This window comes from Nomascus leucogenys, chromosome 9 (genome assembly GCF_006542625.1).
Source record: "Nomascus leucogenys isolate Asia chromosome 9, Asia_NLE_v1, whole genome shotgun sequence".
Lineage (NCBI taxonomy): Eukaryota > Metazoa > Chordata > Mammalia > Primates > Hylobatidae > Nomascus > Nomascus leucogenys.
Window position 1 is genome coordinate 71,106,724 of NC_044389.1, and position 25,998 is coordinate 71,132,721.

At 42.1% G+C, this 25,998-nt stretch overlaps 1 protein-coding gene across 1 annotated transcript in view; it reads left to right on the forward strand.

Moving 5' to 3' along the window:
* Positions 1–614: 614 nt before the first annotated feature.
* Positions 615–25,998, forward strand: part of HERC6 (HECT and RLD domain containing E3 ubiquitin protein ligase family member 6) — a 66,551-nt gene continuing 41,167 nt past the window's right edge. The window contains exons 1-8 of the mRNA XM_003265890.4: positions 615–960; positions 4,334–4,493; positions 6,584–6,660; positions 11,718–11,945; positions 14,729–14,823; positions 17,245–17,372; positions 18,087–18,223; positions 19,438–19,505. Of these exons, the coding sequence (XP_003265938.1) occupies positions 762–960; positions 4,334–4,493; positions 6,584–6,660; positions 11,718–11,945; positions 14,729–14,823; positions 17,245–17,372; positions 18,087–18,223; positions 19,438–19,505 (1,092 nt within the window). The 5' untranslated portion in view covers positions 615–761. The remainder of the gene's footprint in view (positions 961–4,333; positions 4,494–6,583; positions 6,661–11,717; positions 11,946–14,728; positions 14,824–17,244; positions 17,373–18,086; positions 18,224–19,437; positions 19,506–25,998) is intronic.

Sequence of the window (25,998 nt, forward strand, 5' to 3'; positions counted from 1 at the left end):
CGGAGGCTCACGCCTGTAATCCCTGCACTTTGGAAAGCTGAGGGGGGGCGGGGGGGGGGTGGATCACTTGAGGTCAGGAGTTCGAGACCAGCCTGGCCAACATGGTGAAACCCCGTCTTTACTAAAAATACAAAAATTAGCTGGTCATCGTGGCGCACGCCTGTAATCCCACCTACTCGGGAGCCCGAGGCAAGAGAACCGCTTGAACCCGTGAGGCGGAAGTTGCAGTGAGCCGAGATGGTGCCACTGCACTTCAGCCTGGGCAACAGAGCGAGACTCCGTCTCAAACAAACAAACAAAAAACAAACTTGTATTTTCAGTGCCAAAAAATGTCTGGAATGAGGTGGGCACGCAGATGCTTTATTAACCACTCTAGGTATTATTCTAACACTTTATGTATCTGTTAAATTATCCCAATCCCAGCATATTAGATTTGCTGAATTGCTGTCCATATTTCGTAGATACGATAGCTGAAGCACGGAATTATTTGGTAACTTGCCCAAAGTGGCATTCATGACTCATATATGGCTTAGGATGTAAACCCAGGTTCATTCCCTGGGACGCCCTCTCTGCTCTTCAGCACTTGAAGTTCAGGCAGCGAGAGTTGACGTGGGGCCAGGGCTGCGCCCCTGGGGCGGGTTGAAGACAGGGTGAGCCTCTTGATATTCAGGAAATTATCGCGCGCCCAGTCACCAGCGTTTGGGAGCCTGTTGCAGCAGGACCGACGGAATCCGGAGCAGGCGACAGGGCGCAGAAGCGGGATGTACTTCTGTTGGGGTGCCGACTCCAGGGAGCTGCAGCGCCGGAGGACGGAGGGCAGCCCCGGGGCTGAGCTACTGCAGGCGGCCAGCGGGGAGCGCCACTCTCTGCTGCTGCTGACCAACCACAGGGTCCTCTCGTGCGGAGACAACAGCAGGGGTCAGCTGGGCCGCAGGGGCGCGCCGCGCGGGGAGCTGCCAGGTGAGCGCGGGGCCCCAAGTGCGGGGTGTGGGGACCCCAGCGTATGGGCGCGGGGGCTTGGGTACCGGGCGCAGGGAACAGGGTGCGGAGCGCTGGGACTGGGTGAGGGGCGCGGGGGCCCAGGTGCAGGGAGCGGCTCAGATGCTGGGCGCCGCGGACCAGGCAGGGAGGGGTGCTGGGAGCCTCGGATCCCTCGGGACCCGAAGAGCCATAGGGACCGGGAAAATGGTGCCCTGTGCTACCGAAGAGCAACTTCCTCAGTTTCGTTTTCCCGACACCCCTCGGATTTGTTTCGGTTTCCAATTCAAGTTCAAAGCGAAACTGAGAGCCGAAACTAACCTGGTCAGCGCTGCTCTGGAAAGAGATGTGGTCCCTCCTCCGGCTTGCCTTGCAGACAAATCCTTGCCTGCGCAGTTCTACCTGGAGAAGGCAGCCTGACCTTACAAACGTGGTTTGTGGGTCGGACACCTGTATCTCCCTTAGAAATACACTGGGGCATTTAAAAATATATATATATACACGTATATATATATATATATATATATATACGTGTATATATATATGGGTATGTATACGATAGGCTGGGCGCAGTGGCTCAGGCCTGTAATCCCAGCACTTTGGGAGGCCGAGGCGGGCGGATCGCGAGGTCAGGAAATCGAGACCATCCTGGCCAATATGATGAAACCCCTACTAAATACAAAAAATACTAAAATACAAAAAATTATCTGGCTGTGGTGGCACGCATCTGTAGTCCCAGCTACTTGGGAGGCTGAGGCTGGGGAATCGCTTGAACCCGGGAGGCGGAGGTTGTAGTGAGCCGAAATCGCCCTACTGCACTCCAGTCTGGTGACGGAGCAAGACTCCGTCTCAAAAAAGATAATAATAATAATAATAAATATATATATTATATATATGAGATAATACAATAATCGTTATGGATTATTGTAGAAATACGAGAAAGAAATCACCGTAGCTCCAACACCCAAAGATAACTCCTAACATTTTGATGCATTTTCTCCTTGTCCACTTTTTTCTATGTATATATTTAATCTTTATAAAAATCATGTCATTATAGATTTGTATATGCAATATTTATGCAACTCTCTACATTGTGTTTTCATCAAACGTAATCTTATGAACATATTACCCTTTTATTTTGTATGCTTTGAAAATATATTTTAAATTGCTGCATAAAATTCTAAACTCTGAGAGTACCATAATTATTCTCTTTTTGTGGAAATTAGATTGTTTCCCACTAGGGGCTTTTATAAATAATATTGATTGATATTCATGTAAGCAAATATTTGACCACATTTCTGATGACTTGCTGAGAATAGTTTCAAAAGGTGTGTAGAGGAGGAAAATTTTTCCTCTACCGTCTAAGGTTCAGCGCCTGGGTCCTGCAAACTTAACTGACAAAAGACAGATCGACAGGAGAAAAAACATACAATTTTATTAATCTTTTACATATAGGGGAATTTACATGCGTGGGAATTTACAGAATAGAAGTGAAACTCAAGTGCTTCAATTTAGGAGTTTGTGTACCATGTTTAACAAAGAAAAGGGGGTTTGGACTTTAAAGGATGATGAACTCAGGGAAAGTGACTAGAAAATATATGGGAAAATCTAATGGAAGATAAGGGTTATTTCAATTAGACTTGTTTATGCAGGCTTACCTCAGTGCCAAGTCTTCATCTTAGGTGACCCTTCTTCTCTTTTTTTTTTTGAGATGGAGTTTCGCTCTGTCACCAGGCTGGAGTGCAATGGCACGATCTTGGCTCACTGCAACCTCCGCCTCCCGAGTTCAAATGGTTCTTTTGCCTCAGCCTCCCAAGTAGCTGGGATTACAGGCGCCCACCATCACACCCAGCTAATTTTTATATTTTTAGTAGAGACGGGGTTTCACCATGTTGGCCAGGCTGGTCTCAAACTCCTGACCTCGTGATCTGCCCACCTCGGCCTCCCAAAGTGCTGGGATTACAGGCATGAGCCATCGTGCCTGGCCGACCCTTCTCTTCTTGGTGCAGGAGATGGGAGCTTCTCACAAAAGGATATTTATGACCTACTTTTAGGTAGATAAGAAGAGAGCAGAGAACTCTTCCTGCGTCTGTTGATTCTCAATTGCCTTCAGCTCAAATTCTTATGGTAAAGTAGCATGTTTTCAGGTCTTATCACCTTCATTTGGAATTGAAGGGCAACATGATACTTAAAGCCAAATTGTTCTCCAGAATAATGGTGCCAATTTCTATCTTTGTGAGTGCATGAATCTTTGGGAAATTTTAGCCTCGCATAAATTGACAGTAAATAGTTGAAAAAGATAAGATGACAAAGATAAAAGGAAAAACAAAATCTTACATGTTACAAAAACTTTACTGGTATGATGTTCTCAACTCCAAACCTCTAATAATTCAGAGACAGACACCTTGGGAAAGCAGTTTAGATTGGCTTGTAGGGAAATATGATCCGGTTTTCATCTGTGGGCATATTTAGGGCCTCCATACGGGCATATTTTTCACTTTTCATTGTAAGAGGATCCAGCACCTGCCTCTCACACTCATGAGGTAGGCTCCCTTCCAGTTTCCTTCTGAGCAAGGGATTCACTGCTTTCAGTGTTTAGGGTGGGAAGACAGAATAGCAAAATGGAGGAGATCCCAACTTTTTTCTGGGTCCCTTTATTTTGCTAGGTTTTGCTAGAGAAACATTTGGTCGTGTGTCATCGTCCCTAGAAGTTACCCCCTCCATGATGCCTACTCCTTTAAATAACAGCCATTAAAAGATAGACTTAGGTAATTAAATGTTTTTAAGAGTCAATTTGAACATTCAGCAGTTCATGAATTGAGCAGCACCAGACCTCAAGCAGTTGGGCTCCACTAAGGGAAGTGCAAGGAGATGCCAGGAGGAACCTTTGATAATGTGTTCCAGGAAGCAAGACAAAGAAAATATTTGATTGGTTAAAGTGGAAAGTCCCTTGTTTGAAGTAGTCAGCAGTTTCTGGTTGGTAAAGTCTCTAGTTAGATGTTAGTTGGTGGTTTCTGATTGGTTAACCTTAAGTTTCATTTTCCTAGGCTATGATCAATCACTCTGAGTTGGGTTTTGGTTTGCTTAGGTAGGAACCCAAGGTGCTGGGGCCATCTCAACCTAATAGTCTCCCAGTTGATTATTTTAACAGAGCTGTATCCTATAAAGACAGGGTAACACACATTGAATTTACTTCCTTCAGACATTTAGAATGGACTTAAGGTCTTGATTTAAAAGACCATTGGAGGAGACAAGAAATCTGGATGATCCTTCTTTTTGAAGAAAAGTGCTGTCTTAAACTTGTGTTAAATTAATAATCTGTGATGGTGGTTGGGGGGTGTTTTGTTTCCCAAAGAACCAATTCAGGCATTGGAAACTCTAAATGTTGATCTTGTGAGCTGCGGGAAGGAGCACTCCCTGGCTGTGTGTCACAAAGGAAGGGTCTTCGCATGGGGAGCTGGTTCTGAAGGGCAGCTGGGGATTGGAGAGCTCAAGGAAATAAGTTTCACACCTAAGTAAGTATTTCAATCCACTCCTTCATTTATTCAATATGTTTAGTACCATGTGCCAGGCACTGTGCAAGATGCCAGGATACAAAGATGACTATGACAGGCCAGCTGCAGTGGTTCACGTCTGTAATCCCAACATTGGAAGGCTAAGGTGGGCAGATCACTTGAGGTCAGGAATTTGAGACCAGCCTGGTCAACATGGCAAAAGCCCCTCTCTACAAAAAATACAAGAAAATTAGCTGGGCATGGTGGCAGTCACCTGCAATCCCAACTACTCAGGAGTCTGAAGTGGGAGAATCGCTTGAACCTGGGAGGCAGAGGTTGCAGTGGTGCTGAGACAGTGCCACTGCACTCCAGTCTGGGCAACAGAGGGAGACTCAGTCTCAAAAAAAAAAAAAAAAAGACTATGACAAACACAGTTCCTAACTTGAAGGACTACAGTGTAGTGAGGGAAGAAGGCAGGAAAAAACCTACAACACCAATTATTATTTAATTAGAGCAGAGTGAAATGAGATGTGACCCTTTGATCTTAATCTTATCTCTTGGAATATAACTGTGGGGGCCCACTTAGACCTCCAGAGTGGGTATAAAGACTACCGTAAAGTAGAAACATTTGAGCTGCAAAAGATACAGATATAAATCTTACCTGAACTTCCTTTATCACACTAAAACAGAGCCTCCTGAAAATGCAGTTCCCAGTAACTTCCTTGAGTGAGAGTTTCCTGGGAATTCAGTTGTCATTAAGATAGACCACCCATTACCATTAGCATCAAAAAGCCCAATAGAACCCTCTATACTTTCCCACTGAAGTCCCAAAACCCCGCCTTTTATTAAGTTGACATATATAAAACTTTACTTTGGGATATTCTGTAATAGCGAGCACACTTGTAAATAACCTTTGTCTTTTCTCTTGTTAATCTATTGTCAGTTAATTTGCAAGCTCCCAAATATTGGACCAAAGGTGGAAGGGGAGAAGTTTTTTTCTCAACATAACATTTTGGCTTGTCATAAACCACTGGGCCCTAACATTTTACTTAGTAAAGTGGAAGGAAATATCACATTTCCTCACAAACAGCTTCCCAGGACAGATATGACCAGTAGTTGGCTCTGGATTGTGTGTTTATGAATTACATACTTGGGGGTTTTCAAACGCATGTTTTTTAATGCTAGGAAGTGACCTCTTGTTACCTCTTCTGGTCATTAAATTCTAGAAGAGATCAATGTGACTTGGGAGAATGAGCATTGAACTTGGAATGAAAAGACCAGAATTTGAGTCTGGTTCTACAACGTCATACCTATTTGACCTCTTTGAGTTCCATTAGACTCACCTTATGAAATTGCCGATAGTGGCCAGGCGCAGTGGCTCACACCTGTAATCCCAGCACTTTGGCAGGCTGAGGCGGGCAGATCAGCTGAAATCAGGATTTCGAGACCAGCCTGGCCAACATGGTGAAACCTCGTCTATACTAAAAATACAAAAAAAATAGCCAGACTTCGTGGTGCATGCCTGTAATCCCAGCCACTTGGGAGGCTGAGGCAGTAGAATTACTTGAACCTGGGAGGTGGAGGTTAATAGTGAGCCAAGATCGCACCACTGCCCTCCAGCCTGGGTGACAGAGCAAGATTCCATCAGTGAAAAAAAAAAGGAAATTGCTCATAGTTATCTGGTTTTGATCCACAAAAATGGTGGCAATTTTGTATGATTTAACCTAATGATTTATTAAATTAGGGCTTAAATTAGATGATGAAGATGTTGGTGTTCTATAAATTCTAAGGCCCTATACTATATATGTAGAAAAAATTTATTTTTCTTTTAGGCTAATAAGTGTAGAATAAAATTAGTATATTAGATACTGCATTAAAGTCCAATAACAATGGCTTTTGCATTATATACTGTTTTGGATTCTGTCCTATACCTTTGTACATGTTGATGTCATGTTAAAAACAGTTTGAGGGCTTTGGAATAAAGGTACTACAGAAATACAAGAAAATAAAATGGTTTTCCTGGACCAGATGCGTTACTTTAAATATCTGTAGTCCACTGGACAACTCACTCTAAATAAGGATTAATCAATTTTGTATTATTTGTATTATAGGAAAATAACGACTCTGAATGGTATAAAAATAATACAAGTTTCCTGTGGACACTACCACTCCCTGGCATTATCAAAAGGTAAGAAACAGTTTTTGGATCTGAGTGTGAGTAGGAAGTAATTTTTTGAATAGGAATTATAGCTGTTGATTTTTAATGCACTGGGGATCATTTAGAAGTTTTTCATTCTCCAGGTTTCATAAGATATATTGTTTTTATTTTTTTTCTCAAATTTCTTGGTCCTAATTATACTCTAAACAGTGCCTAATTCATAGTGCCATAAGGGGCTGTCTCTGGTTATTTGACCTAACTGACCAACTCTCTCAGAGCTTAGTAGTGGCTTTATTTCCAGCCCTTTGCTGTTTATGCTGAATGGCTTGTCCACACTGGCAGACTTATTTGTCTATTTCACTTAGATCAAAGAAATAGAAGTCAAGGTGTCAAAATCATGACTCTATAGTTTTTCTTTTTTAAAGTTTTTACTTATTTATCTTTATTGACACAAAACAATTGTACATCTACACTTTTTCTACCAACCTCCACCCTCCTTTGTCCACCCTCAATCCAAATTTCTCAATGGAGAGTCTGAAGGAGGAAAAATTATTCCTCTACCCTCATGCATAGTCTTTGGGAACCTGCAAATTAAATTAACAGAAGACAGATTAAAAGAGAAAAGGCACCCAATTTTTCTTTTTTTCTTTTCTTTTTTTTTTTTTTTTTCTTTTTTGAGATGGAGTCTTGCTCTGTCACCCAGGCTGGAGCTCAGTGGCACGATCTCAGCTCACTGCAACCTCCACCTCCTGGGTTCAAGCGATTCTCCTGCCTCGGCCTCCCAAGTAGCTGGGATCACAGGTGTGTGCCACCATGCCTGGCTAATTTTTGTATTTTTAGTATAGACAAGGTTTCACTATGTTGGCCAGGCTGGTCTCGAACTCCTGACCTCAAGTGATCCACCCGCCTTGGCCTTCTGAAGTGCTGGGATTACAGGCGTGAGCCACTGTGCCCAGTCCCCAATTTTTATTAATATTTTTGTGCACAAGAGTTCACAGAAAATAAGTGAAACTAAAAGTAGTGGTTAGACTCAGGAACTTACTGTTTTAACAAAGAAAAGGGAGTTTGGGCTTCAAGGGATAATAAATTGTGGGAAACTGACTAGGAAATATATAGGGAAACCAATGGAAGATACAGGATATTTTAGTAAGATTTGTTTATGCAGATTCATCTCAGTGCTGCTTCATCTTCTTCAGTGATAAAAGTTACTCTTCTCTCCCTGGTACAGTAGAGTGGAGATAACTCCACAAAGGGAAACTTAAGCCTTGCTTTTAGGCAGATAAGAGAAGGGCAGAAACCTCTTCCTGCATCTCTTAACTCTCAATTGCCTTCAACTCAAAACAATCCTTATGCCAAAGTAGCATATTTTGGTGTGGCATATCCTGACCCCCTTCAAAGGACTGTAACATTTGTATGTTCCTCAGGTGATGTCTTATGTGTCATTGCAACTGTGCCATGGTCTGTGGACAGCTAACATTTATTGGTCACCTTCTATGTGCCAGCTGCCATGTTAAATGCTTTATGTGTGTTTTTTCACATAATTACCTTACAAATACAGGAACTGGGCCAGGCATAGTGGCTCACACCTGTATTTCTAGCACTTAGGGAGGCTGAAGCAGGTGGATCACTTGAGGCCAGGAGTTTGAAACCAGCCTGGCCAACATAGTGAGATCCTGTCTCTACAAAAATTTGAAAAATTAGCTGGGCATGGTGGTATGCACCTGTAATTCCAACTAATCAGGGGGCTGAAGTGGGAGGAGTGCTTGAGCTCAGGAGTTTGAAGCTGCAGTGAGCTATGACTGTGCCACTGCATTCCAGGCTGGGCGACAGAGTAAGACTGTTTCTAAAAAAGAAAAGCAAACAAAAACAGGAGCAGGGTATGATTTATATCCTCATTTCAGAAATGGAAAAAATTGAGTTCAGAGACTTTAAATTATTTACCCAAAGTTACACACTAAGAAACAGAATAGTCAGGATTTGAACCTATAGTGTTTAGGTCTCAACCCTAAGTGCTTAACTACTACACTGCACTGACTACAAGTCCAGGGCATATCCCATGGCCATTGTGTGATTCCTTCTACCTGTCATTTCTAGCTCTTTGATCGTGGGCAAGTTATTTAACTTGGCTGAGTCTCAATTTTCTCATCTGTAGGAATATTGATACCCAACTTGCAAGTTATTTAGAAGATTGAGTGAGAGAAGTTACCCTATATACCTTGTACAGTCCTTAGCATATAGCAGAGCCACCATAAATAGGAGCGTCTTTTCCTTCCTCACTCTCCTAATTATGGACATGGTGTGAATTCTTTCCTTGGGATACTGACTTGCCTTTGCATTGGTCTGAACTGTAAAGGCTGGGCAGAGCCCAGGCATTCAATGCATTTGCTGTGGTGAAAGGCGAGCTCTCATAGACTTTCGTGAGAGTTTGACGTTTTGCATTGTGCCCTCAAAATTATTTTTAGTGTTAGAAATTAACTTTAGAAGAGTTAAAAAATTAAAGATGTAATAACTTATTAAAAAAATCTCTGAGATGTGTTAGCATTTTACTAGGTATATACTTAGGCATTAGATAAGCTTAGATTAGATTTTTTTTTCTGGCTGGGTGCCGTGGCTCACGCCTGTAATCCCAGCACTCTGGAAGGGGACCACTTGAGGCCAGGAGTTCGAGACCAGCCTAGCCAACATGGTGAAACCCTGTCTCTACTAAAAATACAGTCTGGGCATGGTGGCTCATGCCTGTAATCCCAGGACTTTAGGAGGCTGAGGTGGGTGGATCACCGAGGTCAGGAGTTCAAGATCAGCCTGGCCAACATGACGAAACCCCGTCTCTACTAAAAATACAAAAATTAGCCGGGCATGGTGGCAGGTACCTGCAATCCCAGCTACTCAGGAGGCTGAGGCAGGAGAATCACTTGATCCTGGGAGGCAGAGGTTGCAGTGAGCCGAGATTGTGCCATTGCACTCCAGCCTGGGTGACAGAGCGAGACTCGTCTAAAAAAAAAAAAGGCAGATTAATAGGAGAAAAGGCATATTAATTTATTAATATGCATAGGGGAGAACCATAGAGCAATTACCCCAATGCCCCAGTGGGGTAGAGAAACTTAAATATCATCTTGAGGCAGAGGTGGTCCTGTTGTGTAGATGAAGCCTTACAGGTAGCAGCCCTCAAACAGAACAGATGGTGAATGTTTCTTCCAGACCTTTAGAGGTGTGGGGCTCTCAGTTAATCTTTCCTAGATCAGACACAGGAGGGCCTCAGAGAAAGCCTGCCTGTATCATTGCAGATTTTCTGTACAGGTGCAAATCTCCCACACAAAAGACAGCTTTTTAGCTATGCTTGTACTTCCAGCCCTACTGAATAGCCATCGTGAAACATGTTAAAGAAGTGGGATGAGATATATTGGTTTGGTACCCCTTCAGGAGTAAGGGGACAGAGAGTGAGTGCCTGGGTGGAGGAAAGGAGTCTTTCTAGTTTATGAGGCAGTCAGGGAAGAGATCTCTTAAAAGGTGACGTATGAGGAGAAACCAAATGAAAAGGGAGGGAGAGATAGGGTGCTAACCATGAAAGAATTACCCAGACACAAAGGCCATGGGGTTGGGGCATGCTCAGAAGTGTACTCCAGGAATAGCAAAGGGTCTTGAGAGGAGTGAGCAGGGGAAGATGAAGTCTGGGAAGTGGGAGTGGGCCAGACTGGTGATGTGGGGTCTGTGATGGGAGTTGGTCCGTCATTGAGCGAGATAGCAAGCTCCTGAAATATTCAATTGGACTTATATTTTTAAAAGGATCACTCTGGCTACTCTTTGGAGAACAAACTGATGGGGGCAAAGGTTGCCTCAGGGAGATCAGTGAGGTGCTATTGTCATTTTTCAGGAGAGAAATGTTGGTGACTTGGCTAAGGTGGTAGTAGTGGAGAGGTGAGAAATGGTTAGATTCTGGATAGATTTTGAAGGTAGAAATTTTGAATTTGCTGGGTTTAAGGGCGTAAAAGAGAGGAGTTAAGGATGACTCTAAGATTTTTGGCCTGAGCAGCTGAAAGAACACAGTTGCCCTTAACTGGAGGGAGAAGAGTGGACATTGTTTGAAGGGACTTTTGAAGGTGACCTGGACCGCCCTGCTTGCCTGTAGTTGGGATACTTTAATCTCATTTTTTTCTTTATCTCTGTTTTACCTTTTAAAGATTTATAAAATTAAATAGAAGTAGAACAGAAATAGAAGGAAATCCTACCATTTGCAACTTGGAGGACATCATGCTAAGTGAAATAAGCCAGACACAGAAAGACAAATACCTCATGGTCTCACTTAGATGTGGTATCTAAGACAGCCAAACTCAGCCAGGCACAGTGGCTCATGCCTGTAATCCCAGCACTTTGGGAGGCTGAGGCGGGTGGATCACCTGAGGTCAGGAGTTCGAGATCAACCTGACCAATATGGTGAAACCCCATCTCTACTAAAAAAGCACAAAAATTAGCCAGGCGTGGTGGCACGCGTTTGTAATCCCAGCTACTCAGGAGCCTGAGGAGGGAGAATCGCTTGAAACCGGGAGGTGGAGTTTGCAGTGAGCCAAGATCGCACCACTGCATTCCAGTCTGGATGACAGAACGAAACTCTGTCTCAAAAAAAAAAAAAAAAAAAATGAAAGTCAAACTCAATAAAAACAGAGAGTAGAAAGGTAGTTGCCAGGGGCTGGGGGTTTGGGGGAAATCAGAAGATGTGGGTCAAAGGGTATAAACTTTCAGTTATAAGGTGAGTAAGTTTTTAATGTACAGCCATGTGACTATATAGTTAATAATAGTGCATTGTATACTTGAAGTTTGCTAAGAGGGGGGATCTTAAGCATTCTCACCACAACACACACGAAGGTAACTATGTGAGGTGATGGATATGTTAATTAGCTAATTGCAACAATCATTTAACAACGTATATGTATTTCAGCTCATCATATTGTATACCTTAAATATATGAAATTTTTATTGTCAATTATACCTCATTAAAGCCACAAAAAAGATTTGTAGAATTAGTAGTTTCTATTTGAATTTGGTATTCTAATATGTGTACAATTCTTAATTTCTCGTCTTTGTTTTTGTAGATAGCCAAGTGTTTTCATGGGGAAAGAACAGCCACGGGCAGCTTGGCTTAGGGAAGGAGTTCCCCTCCCAAGCCAGCCCGCAGAGGGTGAGGTCCCTGGAGGGGATCCCACTGGCTCAGGTGGCTGCTGGAGGGGCTCACAGCTTTGCCCTGTCTCTCTGTGGGACTTCGTTTGGCTGGGGAAGCAACAGTGCAGGGCAGCTGGCCCTCAGTGGGCGTAATGTCCCAGGTAAGGAGATAGTCTTGTTTGTGCAGTAAATCGTTCTTTCTTTCCAGGTGGAGGACCAACTTGGCAAAGGGCAGTCTTACGGCTTAAAACAGTGGTTCCCAAACTTGTGACACATTCGAATAGCCTAGGGAGCTATATTAGTTTCTTGTTGTAGCAGTAACAAATCATCTCAAACCTGGCAGCTTAAAACAACACAAATGTACCATCGTGTAGTTCTGGAGGTCAGAATTCTGACACGGGTCTCGCTGTGCTAAAGTCAAGGTGTTAGCAGGTTGCCTTCTTCTCTACAGGCTCTGAGGGAGAATCCATTTTCGTGCCTTCCCCAGCTTCTAAAGGCCACCTGCGTTAATTGACTCATAGACCTCTTTCTTCTTCAAAGCTAGCAGTAGCTGATAAGTCTTTCTCAAGTCACATTACTTTCACATAGACATTTCTGCCTCCCTCTTCCTCAGTTAAAAGACCCTTGATTACAGTGTGCTCACCTGGATAATCCAGGCGCATCTCCCTTGTTTTAAGGTCAACTGATTAGCAACTTTAGTTCCATCGGTTTCTGTAACTTCACTTTGCCATGTAACTTAACATATTTACAGGCTCCAGGATTAGGAAGTGGGAGACCATTATTCTTTGGGAGGCCATTATTCTGCCTACTGTAGGATCCTTTAAAAATCCCGATGCCCAGGTCAGACCCCATACCTATTAAATCAGAATGTCTGGGGGTGAAACCCAGAAGCATCTGTCGTCATTAGAGACCTCACGGGTGATTCCAATTTGCAGCAAAGTTTAGAAACTGCTGGATTGGGAGACTGCTAACATTAGGTCAAACAACCATTTCTTCTAGACAAAAGAAAACTTATCTAAACAACCAGTTCCTCTGAACACAAAACTCATCAAGACGTACTCCCCACAAACTCCATCCTCCTCTACTTAATTCCTTACATTCAGCTAACATATAGTTAACACCTAACCTGTGCCAGTCCCATGCTGAGCACTTATACCTTGTTTCATTTCACCATTTCAGCATTAGCTAAGTTTTTCTTTCCTTTCCTTTCCTTTTCCTTTCCCTCCCCTCTGTTATCCTTTGCCCTCCCTTTCCCTTCCCTCCCCTCCCCTTCTCTCCCTCCCCCCTTCTCCCCCTCCCTCCCCTCCTCCCCCTCCCCTCCACTCCCCTTCTCCCCCTCCCCTCCACTCCCCTTCTCCCCCTCCCCTCCACTCCCCTTCTCCCCCTCCCCTCCCTCCTACTTCCCCTCACACCTCCCCTCCCCTATCCTCCTCCCCTCTCCTCCCCTATCCTCCTCCCCTCTCCTCCCCTACCCTCCCCCATCTCCTCTCCTTCGCCCCCTCTCCTTCCCTCCCCTACCTTCCCCTCCCCTCCCTTCTCCCCTTCCTCTCCCCTCCCTTCCCCCCTTCCCCCTCTTCCCCTCCCCTCCCCTCCCCTCTCCCGTCTTCCCTTGTCTCCTCTTCTTTCTTTTTTCCTTTCTTTATTCTTTTCTTTTCTTCAGACAGGGTCTCACTGTGTTGCCCAGGCTGGAGTGCAGTGGTGCAATCTCAGCTCACTGGAATCTCAGCTCCTGAGTAGCTGGGACCACAGGCATATACCACCACACCCAGCTAATTTTTGTATTTTTTGTAGTATCAGGCATGAGGGGCTTGAAGCTTAGCTTTCTAGGTCAATAGCCTCGGGGTTTCACTATGTTGCCGAGGCTGGTTTTGAACTCCTGCACTCAAGTGATCCACCCGCCTCAACTTCCCAAAGTACTGGGATTACAGGTGTGAGACACCATGCCCGGCCAGTTTTTCTTATCATCTCAATTTTTATAATACATTTGCAGAGCATCTATGGTGTGACAGAAATATGTGAAAATTGTCAGAATCAATATGGAGTCACTTATTTCAAACCCTAATAAAATGGAGTTGGGTGGCCTGGGGTCATGAAGGAGGATCCTCACACAGATCTGCCTGATAATAACTATCCCAGAGGACTCTACCCAAACCACAACCTTGCAGTTAAGGCCACCTCTATGAGGACATCTTTCCAGTAACAGTGTTTCCTAACTGCAGCCTTGCAAGTAACCTTACTAAATGGCAACCCTGCAGTCAGGGTGGCTTCTATGAAGACCCTCTCCTAGCACTGGCCAGTACACATGTCACTGCCTGCAATAAGTCCTTGTAACCAATGAACTTCTGTTTCAACATAACCTACGTGTACTTCTCCTTTTTGCCTTTAGAAGTTCCCCCTTGCCTCAACCTCCCCAGATATGCCCATGGCCTGCTATGGCATGCATATCCTGGATTGTAATCCCGTCATTCATTCCCAAATAAACTTGTTCTTTGAGAGCCTCTCTGTTGTTGTTTTAGGTTGATAAATGAATACAACAGATGGCAGTAGTATCAGGCATGAGGGTCTTGAAGCTTAGCTTTCTAGGTCAATAGCCTCGGGCATTCCAGAAGATTAGACAGCTTCCAGAAATAAATGTTAAAGGAGGACTTCTTTTTTTCTTTCCCAAGGTAGGGTTTTTCCTCTGTCTTATACTTCGGATTGTTTACTTTTAAAATTATGTTAATGAATTATAAAAATAATAAAAGATACCCCTTACATAAAAAATATAAAAAGATATTAAAAATATAAATACTCATGAAATCTGAAAACTATGTTAGTGAATTATAAGAATAATAAAATATATCTCTTACATAAAAAAAGAAATATAAAAAGATATTAAAATGTAAATAGTCATGAAATCTGAGTCTGTTTCTTATACTCTAGAGATTCTGCTTTCTTTCAACAGTGCAAAGCAACAAGCCTCTCTCAGTTGGTGCACTGAAGAATCTAGGTGTGGTTTATATCAGCTGTGGTGCTGAGCACACTGCAGTGCTTACCCAGGTAATCCAAAACGTGTTGCTATTTTTTTGAGTTCCAGAGAAATGGTAACAAGATACATATGTACTAATTATTGTTGAAAGACAGAGACCTTAGCCCATTTGGGCCACTATAACAAAATACCATAAAAAGAGTGGCTTATGAACAACAGATATCTATTTCCCATAGTTCTGGAGGCTGGGAAGTCCAAAATCAAGGTGCCAGCAGATTTGATGTCTGGTGAGGGCCAAACTTCTCATTCATAGATACCATATTTTCACTGTGTCCTCACATAGTGAAGGGAGTGAGGGGTCCTTCCTGGGCCTCTTTTGTGAGGGCACTAATCCCATTGATGAGGGTTCTGCCTTCATGACCTAATCATCTATCAAAGGCCTCATCTCCTAATATCACGACATTGAGGGTTAGGATTTCAACATACGAATTCTGGGGGGATGCAAACATTCAGACTGTAGCGTAAGATATATATACCAATATCTAGACAGAGCCATTCAGTGTACACATATCTAAAGAGGAGATGTGAACCAAATATAAATCATAAGGTTTTCAAGATATGTAACAAAAGCTGATTTCAGCTTTAGGAAGTATCTTTAGATACCTACTAAATTAGGTTAATAGCTGGGTGTGGTGGCTCATGCCTATAATCCCAGCACTTTGGGAGGCCGAGGTGGGCAGAGCACGAGGTCAGGAGTTCAAGACCAACCTGGCCAACATAGTGAAATCCCATCTCTACAAAAATACAAAAATTAGCCAGACATGCTTATGGGCGCCTGTAGTCCCAGCTACTTGGGAGGCTGAGGCAGGAGAATCAATTGAACCCAGGAGTCAGAGGTTGCAGTGAGCCAAGATCGTGCCACTGAACTCCAGCCTGGTTGACACAGCAAGACTCTCCTGTCCAAAAAAAAAAAAAAAAAAAATTAGGTTAATACAGGAACTAATCCCTTTTAGCAATTATTATCTTTTTTTTTTTTTTTTTTTTGAGACAGAGTCTTGCTCAGTCGCCCAGGCTGGAGTGCAGTGGTACAATCTCAGCTCACTGCAACCTCTGCCTCCCATGTTCAAGCAATTCTCCTGCCTCAGCCTCTGAAGTGGCTGGGATTACAGGCATGTGCCACCACGCCTGGCTAATTTTTGTAGTTTTAGTAGAGACAGGGTTTCACCATGTTGGCCAGGCTGGTATCAAACTCCTAACCTCAAATGATCCACCCACTTCAGCCTCCCAAAGTGTTGAGATTACAGGCATGAGCCACTGTGCCCGGCCCCTTTAGCAAATATTCATTGACAATGTGATTCTACAGATAAAAATTATAATAGAAGCAACAAAGTAATTTTTACAGTTTTCAATAATCCACTTTACAGCCTACAACATTATTTCATTCCATTTCTTGCTTGGCATAGGTATGAACCAGCTTCCTGAATGTTTTCTTCCCATTCTTGTCCTCACCATACAGTGTATTCCAAAGAGATGGATTCTTTCTGGAGCCATAAGGAATAGACTTGAAAACTACTTGTGTAGTTGAAATGTTTGTTTAAAAACTATATGCCCCCAATTATTTTTATTGTTTGTTTTAAATGCATATCTTAAATTAGAAAACCCTCAATTGTTTGGATTATATTATTCTTAATATAAAGAATAAATAGAAATAAGTAGAATAAATAGAAATAAAGAGAAAGCTAGAATTGTTTGTAATCATAGAATGATTTGGAAAGACAGTATTTTTAGGAAAATGCTCAAATAAGTACAACGTCATACTTAAATGTTGGTTTTACTCTTGAACCATTTAATTTATCTATTCATTCAATAAAGACTTATTAAGTACCTAATTCTTTCTTTTTCCAGCTTTATTATGGTATAATTGACAAATAAAAATTGTGTATGTTTATGCTGTACATTATGTTTTAATACATGTGTACATTGTGAAATGATTACCACAATCAAGCTAGTTAACATATGCATCACCTCACATAAATATCTTTTTTTGTGATTAGAATCTTTAAGATCTACTCTCTCAGTAATTTTCATATATGAAACACATTATTAACTATAGTCACCGTGCTGTACAATACATCACCAAGGTGCCGAGTTTTTAAGGAAATCCTAATGATTTTTTTTTAATTTGTGTAGAGATGGGGTCTTGCTATATTGGCCAGGCTAGTCTCAAACTCCTGGCCTCAAGCAATCCTCCTGCCATAGCCTCCCAAAGTGCTGGTATTACAGGTGTGAGCTACTGTGCCTGACCCCAGTGATTTTTCATGTTTGAAGTGTTAACTCGACATACACTATTAGAAAGAATAAAGGATCTCTCCTATTTATGTAGAGCTTGTGTTTCACAGAGTGCTCCCATGTTAACTCTTGTATGACCGTCAGTAAGCTTTTAGTTACCTTTTTAAAACTGCAATTAATTTGATTCTTCCTTTGCTAAGCAGGACGGAAAAGTGTTCACATTTGGAGACAATCGCTCTGGACAGCTGGGATACAGCCCCACTCCTGAGAAGAGAGGTCCACAACTTGTGGAAATAATTGATGGCCTAGTTTCACAGGTAGATTGTGGAAGGTAATAGGCTTCTTCTTCTTCTTTTTCTTAGCATGTGTAGAAAATGTTATATTTTATTACTTCGAAATGACTCATATGGAATGTTATCAAACCTTAAAATTCCTGCCTGAAAATTTACTTATTTCAAATATAGTTTAATTTTTCAGTTTTTAATCTTTATTCTAGATATTTTATTTATTTAATAAGAAATAATTGGAAGTCTACTGTGTATAGAACACTGTACCAGGTGCTGGAGAATGGGAAGTAGATTGATAAAAATAGCAGAGCTTCCCTACTTAAGTTGATAAGACAAAATTAAAGTAAATTAATCTCATGCATGCAGAAGATGATGTATATTTACATATATATACATATTTGGAGTTCTGCATAACTTAATTATGAGGACACTTTGAGTGTTTAAATATCTACCCAATGCATTTATAAAAAACAAAAAATAGAAATGCCTGCATTTAGAACACAAATGATTGAAACCATAGTAAAGACCCATCAATAACATTCTATTTTTAAGATTAGTAGTAAGTTAATATTGACTCACTGTCTGTTTAGCCACATCTTTTGATGCCCTCTAACACTGACATTGTGCTAAGGGAGCTGGGTACTTAGTAAAAGTAAATTGGGTTTTTTTGTGTTTGTTATTTTGTGTTAAGGGACATCATCTTTCTCAAAAGCCGTGAGTGCCTTAGTCTTCATTATGGTGTATTCTCTCTCCTGTAGTTATCATACCCTTGCATATGTGCACACCACTGGTCAGGTGGTATCTTTTGGTCATGGACCAAGTGACACAGGCAAGCCAACTCATCCAGAGGCCCTGACAGAGAACTTTGACATTAGCTGCCTGATTTCTGCTGAAGGTATGAGTCCCACTAATTCATGATTTTGTGTTCATCAATGCTGCTGGAGGAGAACTAGTATTCAGCTTCCTTTCAAAGGATTCTACAGAACTGTAGTTCCCCTAGTACTTTAATTTTTATTTTTATTTATTTTTTTTTTTTAGATGGAGTTTTGCGCTTGTTGCCCAGGCTGGAGTGCAATGACGTGATCTCGGCTCACCACAACCTCCGCCTCCCGGGTTCAAGCGATTCTCCTGCCTCAGCCCCCTGAGTAGCTGGGATTACAGGCATGTGCCACCATGCCTGGCTAATTTTATATTTTTAGTAGAGATGGAGTTTCTCCATGTTGGTCAGACTGGTCTCAATCTCCTGACTTCAGGTGATCCACCCGCTTCAGCCTCCTAAAGTGCTGGGATTACAGGCATGAGCCACCGTGCCCAGCTGTACTTTTATTTTAGATAGATGGATAGATAGATAGATAGATAGATAGATAGATAGATAGATAGATAGATAGATAGGGCATTGTTATCTTATGCAGTGAATCAATGAATCTTAGGGTATTTGGTAATCGTGTCTAAAGATTAAGGTAAGTTCAAGACCAGCCTGGCTAACATGGTGAAATCCATCTCTACTAAAAATACAAAAATTAGCCAGGCGTGGTGGTGCAAGCCTGTAATTCCAGCTACTCGGGAGGCCGAGGCAGGAGAACCGCTTGAACCCAGGAGGTGGAGGTTGCAGTGAGCCGAGATTGTCCGGCCTGGGCAACAGGGCAAGACTCCATCTCAAAAAAATAAAATAATAAAATAAAAAAGATTAAGGTAATACAGAAGAGGATCCTAACTTGATTACTTAAACATCAGAACAACACACTTTTTTTTCCATAAAGTGAAAGCAAGTTTATTAAGAAAGTAAAGAAGCAACCAGAACAATACACTTTTATATATTTAATCAAATCTCTTCTAAAGCATGGCCACCTGGCTGCATTATGCAAGTGCATGAAAAACTAAATTTTAGACTAAATAAATATATGACATGTAATCTGATCAAAACCGATCTTTTATTTCAATATGATGGGAGGGAAAAAAAGAAAAAAAATTAATCTTTTACGCATTTGTAGTCAAAATCTGTTTAGGAGAATATAAATTGCCAGTAAGTAAATAAATTTGGCTTGGTAATACATCAGATTTATTTTTACTTCTAAAAACTCTAAGCATGGATTTATGACTTTCTTTTAGACCTCGTGGGTGTTCAAGTCAAACACATTTTTGCTGGAACATATGCCAACTTTGTGACAACTCATCAGGTATCTATTATGCTTTTTGTTCCTCTTAAAAATTATTTTTTCTCAAGATTTCAGAGCAGTATTTGAAATACTGTATTATTCATATATATTCAGATGTTTTACTAAAACAATAAGGTCCTATATTGGAATGCTTATGAAAAAAATTACATAATTCTCACTTCCTTATTTGTCAACTTTCCTAACAGATTAGACCCCCCACCACCGCCATTTCAGATTTATTTTTTCTTTATTGGTAAGTGTGTATGTTGAATTTGCATCATGTAAATGCACATACACATGTAACTTGTGTCAACAGCAGCTGTTTCCATCTTCAGGAGGGAACTGAATTTTCCCTGTCCAGGACTGTGAAGGAAGGGTTTCTGACGTGTCCTATAGGGAATTTCCCAGTGGCACCTCCTTCAGTGGGGGGATTGCCATGTGTGTCAGTGTGCAGTGATGTGTGTGGCAGGGGTGGCGTGCAGCGTCTCAGCTGTCCTCTGTTGCAAGGGTCACATCATCGAGTCCCCAACTCAAGTTTATTGCTTAATAAAATTAATGATGATAGATAACAGTCATGACTAATTTTAACTGCAGTCACCAAGTGTCAGGCGGCAATTGAAGTTCTTCAAATGGATCAAGATGTTTAATGCTCATATCAAATCTCGTTGATTTTGTTTTTCACATTTGACAGACGAAAAAACTGAGTCTCAGAGAGGTGAATTTATGCAAAGTTGCACTCTTAGTAAGTGGTAGAGCTGGATTCAAATCCAGGCAGTCTAACCCAATAGCTTACACCATTATCCATCATGCTATAGTGCCTTCCTAATTGTTAACAGGAAGAATTTTATTATTACATTTCTGGGTGAGTTCTGAAATATGTTTATGGAAACAAAAGCCTTCATAGTTATTTTTCTAATTTGTACTTTTTCCTGTTATCAGGAATGTTTTAAAATTGATGTTTAAACTTGATGTTTAAAACATTCCTGATGACAGGAAAAAGTACAAATTAGAAACATAATAGACTATTTCTGTAGTCCCTGGCACAGAAAGTGGTCAGAGGCAAAGGTTTCTGTGCTGTTGGGATAGTTAGGAGACTATACTTTGGTTGCTCTATCATAGCCATTCAATCAGCCACTCAACAAAAATTGAGACCCTTTTACATATCAGGCTCTGCTCTTGGTGCCTGGGACAAAAGTGAATAATACAGACAAAGTTACCTTCATTCATAGCATTTGGACTCCACAGGCAGGGCCGGACCATAAATATGTAAATGCAAAATAAATAAGATTGTATTAGAGGCCCGGCATGGTGGCTCACATCTGTAATCCCAGCACTTTGGGTGGCCGAGGCAGGCAGATCACTTGAGGTCAGGAGTTCGAGACCAGCCTGGCTAATGTGATGAAACTCCATCTCTAGTAAAAACACAAAAACTAGCTGGGAGTGGTGGTACGAGCCTGTAATCCCAGCTACTTGGGAGGCTGAGGCAGGAGAATTGTTTGAACCCAGGAGTGGAGGTTGTAGTGGGCTGAGATTGTGCCACTGCACTCCAGCCTGGGGCACAGAGCGACACTCTGTCTCCAAAAAAAAAAATTGTCTTAGACAGTGACAAGTACTCTGAAGAAAACACATTGATTGTTTGAGATTGGTGAGGTGGCCTTCTTTAGAAATGTCTGTCAGAAAAGGCCTTGTAGAGGCTAAGACAGTTGAGCAGAGATTTTAGCCATGCTTAGGTCCAGAGAAAGAATGCTCAGAGCGGAGGGAACTGCACACAGAAAGCCTGTAAGGCAAGAATGAGTTTGGTGTGTGTGACAGAAGGCCAGTGAGGCAGAGCCATAGGAAGAAAGGACAAAGAGCTCTACAAGATGGAGCCAGTTCTGTAAGCTGGGGTCAGCTATGTGAGGGGGGACCCATCTGAAATGTGCTTGGAAAGGAGACCTAGGGACTGGCCAAACAAGCCAAGAGAAGAAAGCACCTGTATGGAGGTCCTCTCTTTTGTTTTTGTTTGTTTGTTTGTTTGCTTGTTGTTTTGTTGTTTTGAGACAGGGTCTCACTCTGTTACCCAGGCTGGATTCTTGGCTCACTGCAGCCTCAAATTCCTAGGCTTAAGCCATCCTCTCGCCTCAGCCTCCCAAGTAGCCAGGGCTACAGGCGCACACCACAATGCCCAGCTAATTTTTGTATTTTTTTTTTTTTTTTTTTTGTAGAGATGGGGGTTTCGCCATGTTGCTCAGGCTGGTCTTGAACTCTTGAGCTCAAGTGATCTGCCCACCTTGGCCTGGCAAAGTGCTGGGATTACAGGTGTATACCACCGCGCCTGGCTCCCAGTAGTACCACTTATCTACAGTTTTGCTTTTCACAGTTTCAGTTATCCACATTCAACTGTGGTCTAAAAATATTAAATGGGAAATTCAGAAATAAACAACTCGTAAATTTTAAATCACATGTTCTGGGTGTCATGATGAAATCTCACACCATTCCACTTCATCCCTTCATCACAAGAAGTAGGGTGAATACAGTATAATAAGCTATTCTGAGAGAAAGACAGGGGCACCACATTTACATATGTTTTATTACAGTAAATTGTTATAATTGTTTCATTTTATTATTAGTTATTGGTATTAATCTCTTACTGTGCTTAATTTATACATTAAACTTGATCATACGTATGGATAATAGGAAAAAAACACAGTCTATATGGGGTTTGATATTATTTATGGTTTCAGGCATCCACTGGGGGTCTTGGTGGAACACACCCTCCTTGGATAAGGGGGACCACTATATTTCCAGAAGGAGAAAGTGGCTAATTCTGTCAAATACAGCCAAGTGGTCAAGTAAGAGGAGTGCATAGTTTATTTTTGCTTTGGTAAGATTGTGTTATTGCAGAGGAGAGAGAAGGAAACCTGACCTGAGTGGGCTGGACAGAGAATAGAAGGGGAACAAGTGCAAACAATGCCTGTGACAACTCTGAGAAATTTTGATGTGAAGGAGAGTAGAGAACTGTGAGAGGGTTTCTCATGCTGCATAAGAAAGTGTGAATAGGCTGGGCATGGTGGCTCACGCCTGTAATCCCAGCACTTTGGGAGTCCGAGGTGGGTGGATCACAAGGTCAGGGTTCAAGATCAGCCTGGCCAATATGGTGAAACCCCATCTCTACTAAAAATACAAAAATTAGCCGGGCGTGGTGGTGGGCACCTGTAATCCCAGCTACTTGGGAGGCTGACGCAGAGAATTGCTTGAACCTGGGAGGCGGAGGTTGCAGTGAGCCGAGATGCACCACTGCACTCCAGCCTGGGCGACAGAACAAGACTCCATCTCAAAAAAAAAAAAAAAAGAAAAAGAAAGAGTGAATAATTGCAGAAGCAATGTCTGAGATTAGCAGAGAGGAAGCAGAATCTAAAGCATGATTGAGGGGTTTGAACAGATGTGTTTATTCTGCTGTAATAAGAAACGATACAGGTGAGGATAGGTTGATGGTGGGAAGGTGATTATAGTTCTTGCTTAATTGCTTCAATTTTCAGTGATGCATAAGACAAGGTCCCCATCTGAGCATGAGTAAGCAGAAGAGTATGAAAGGTTTAGGAAGAAAAGGAAGGGTTGCGATAGTTGTCTTGGGGAAAAGCAGGTAGCCTTGGAATCCATTAGACAGTATCAGGTGCGCATTTGAAATCTGTGGTCATAGACTTAAAGTGAAATCAGTCTGCACAGTTGTGCAGCTTTCTCCGGTGATGTTAGGCTGCTTCAGTTGGATTTTGGAGTAATTCAGAGTCAAATTTAATTACAGATGGAATTTTGCTAGGTAAGTACAATAGGAAATGGACAAAAGAGTTATAGGTGTGATTATAGTGATGAACCATGGAATCTAAGCTGGGTAAGGAGGACGAAAGAGGGTGATGAATTGTGGACAAACAACAGGGCTAATGGATTGGAGATCCGGGTGGAAAAAAGAATCTTGGACTGCGGGTTTTACTCTAAAGGAGGTGAATCTGCAAGATGGTGTGTGATGGTCAGAGAAGAGAACATTTCCAGTAGAAATTTAGAAGATGGAACAATTGATAATTATAACATCCAGCTTCTCACCTATATCTAGGGCAGTGGTTTTCAACTAGGGGTGATTTCGTGCTCTGGGAAATATTTGGCAATGTCTGGGGACATTGTAGTTTGTCATAACTAGGGGAGAGCATGGTGTTGGGAGTGGCTGCTACTGGCATCTGGTAGACAGAGGCCAGTGATACCACTAAACATCCTATGATACACAGGACAGCTGCTCACAACAGTTATCGGACCCAAAATATCAATAGTGTCAGTTTCAAAACCCTGATCCAGGGCATGTGTGGCTGGGGTGGAGCAGAGGAAAATAGTGGAGATGATTAAGAATTGAGAGATGAAGGTGGGAGATAGATCAGGTTCATCAATTCTGAAGTAACCAAGAGTGAGGGCAGGAAGGGTGACCACGGGAATTGTGGTGTGAAGAAGACAGCAAGGTGCCGACGCTTTCGATGAATGAAGGGGAGTGACCAGGACAGTGGGAGAAGATTACAAAAGAAGAGGGGGCAGATGACATCGTCTCTTGCCATGTATTTGGCAGGAGCTAGGGATCTTGAAGCAGAAAATAAAGAAATGGTATGTAACTGCCAAGAGGGAGCACTTCATTGTCCCAAGTTTCCTGGGATGTGGGGGGGAAACTCTTCCTCTTGATCAAACTACAGGGAAAACCCAGGACTCAGATCAAGAAACTGAAGGGAACTTTAAGAGCCGTGGTTACCTGTCTTCTTCAAGAGGTCTTTTATTTCAGCATTAAACCAAAATGATGCAGGATTTCCTGGCTCATAACAAGTGCAGTGGAGGCATAGGTATAAGTTATAGCAGAGCGCTAATGCCTTTGGAAGACTGTTTTGAAAATGGATTTTTCTTTCCAGACAGTGATTTTTGAAACCCTTGGTTGGGCTATTTGGTCTCAAGTATTATATAGCGCGATGGTTCTCAAAGTGTGATCCCCAAACCAGCAGCATCAGCATCACTGGAGTATTTGTTAGATGCAAATTCTCGCACTCTATCCTGACCCACTGAATCAGAAACTATGGGGTGGAGCCCAGCAATCTACTTTAACAAGCCCACCAGAATCACCTACCAGGTGATTTGGATGCACGTTACAATTTGAGAGTTACTGACATAAAAGTAAACACTTATGGGTGATTAAAAGGAAGAAGAAAACTAATTATTGAGTGCCCATTATAATCCCAAAGCTTTTTATACTTACTATAATTGAATCTTAAGAGCCCAGATAGGCCGGGCGCGGTGTCTCAAGCCTGTAATCCCAGGACTTTGGGAGGCCGGGGCGGGTGGATCATGAGGTCAGGAGATCAAGACCATCCTGGCTAACACGGTGAAACCCCGTCTCTACTAAAAATACAAAAAATTAGCTGGGCATGGTGGTGGGTGCCTGTAGGCCCAGCTACTCGGGAGGCTGAGGCAGGAGAATGGTGTGAACCTGGGAGGCAGAGCTTGCAGTGAGCCGAGATCATGCCACTGCACTCCATCCTGGGCGACAGAGCGAGACTCCATCTCAAAAATAATAATAATAAAATAAAAAATTTAAAAAAATTAAAAAAAGGAACCCAGAGAGGTAGGTATTATTATCTCTATTTATTGTGGAAAATATATATATAAATACAATTTGCCATTTTAATCATTTTAAGTATACAGTTTAGTGACAGTGACATTAATTACTTTCACAATATTGTACAACTGTCACTACTATCCATCTCCAAGGCTTTTTCATTACCCCAAACAGAAATTCTGTAACTATTAAATAATAACTCCCCATTCCCTCTCTCCGCCCCCAGCTTTAGGTAATGTTGAATCTACCTTCTGTCTCTATGAATTTGCCTGTTCTAGATACTTCATATAAGTGGAATCATACAATATTTGTCATTTTGCATCTGCCTAATTTCATTCGCTTGTCTTCAAAATTCATCCATGTTGTAGCATGTGTCAGGATTTCATTTCTTTTTTTTTTTTTTTTTTTGAGATGGAGTTTCGCTCTTGTTGCCCAGGCTGGAGTGCAATGGTATGACCCTGTCTCACTGCAACCTCTACCTCCTAGGCTCAAGCCCTTGCCTCAGCCTCCCGAGTAGCTGGGATTATACGTGACCACCACCATGCCCAGCTAATTTTTTGTATTTTTAGTAGAGACAAGGTTTCACCATGTTGACCAGGCTGGTTTCAAACTCCTGACCTCAGGTGATCCGCCCGCCTCAGCCTCCCAAAGTGCTGGGATTGCAGACATGAGCCACTGTGCCGGCCAGAATTTCATTCCTTTAAGGCTCAATAATATTTCATTTTACGTATATTTAAAAAATCTATTCATCTGTTTATGGACATGGGTTGTTTCCATCTTTTGGCTATTGTGAATAATGCTGCAGTGAATAATGATCTACAAGTATCTATTTGAAGCCCTGCGTTCATTTTTTTTTTTTTTTTTTATGATGAAACTAAGGCTCAGACCAAGCAAAGT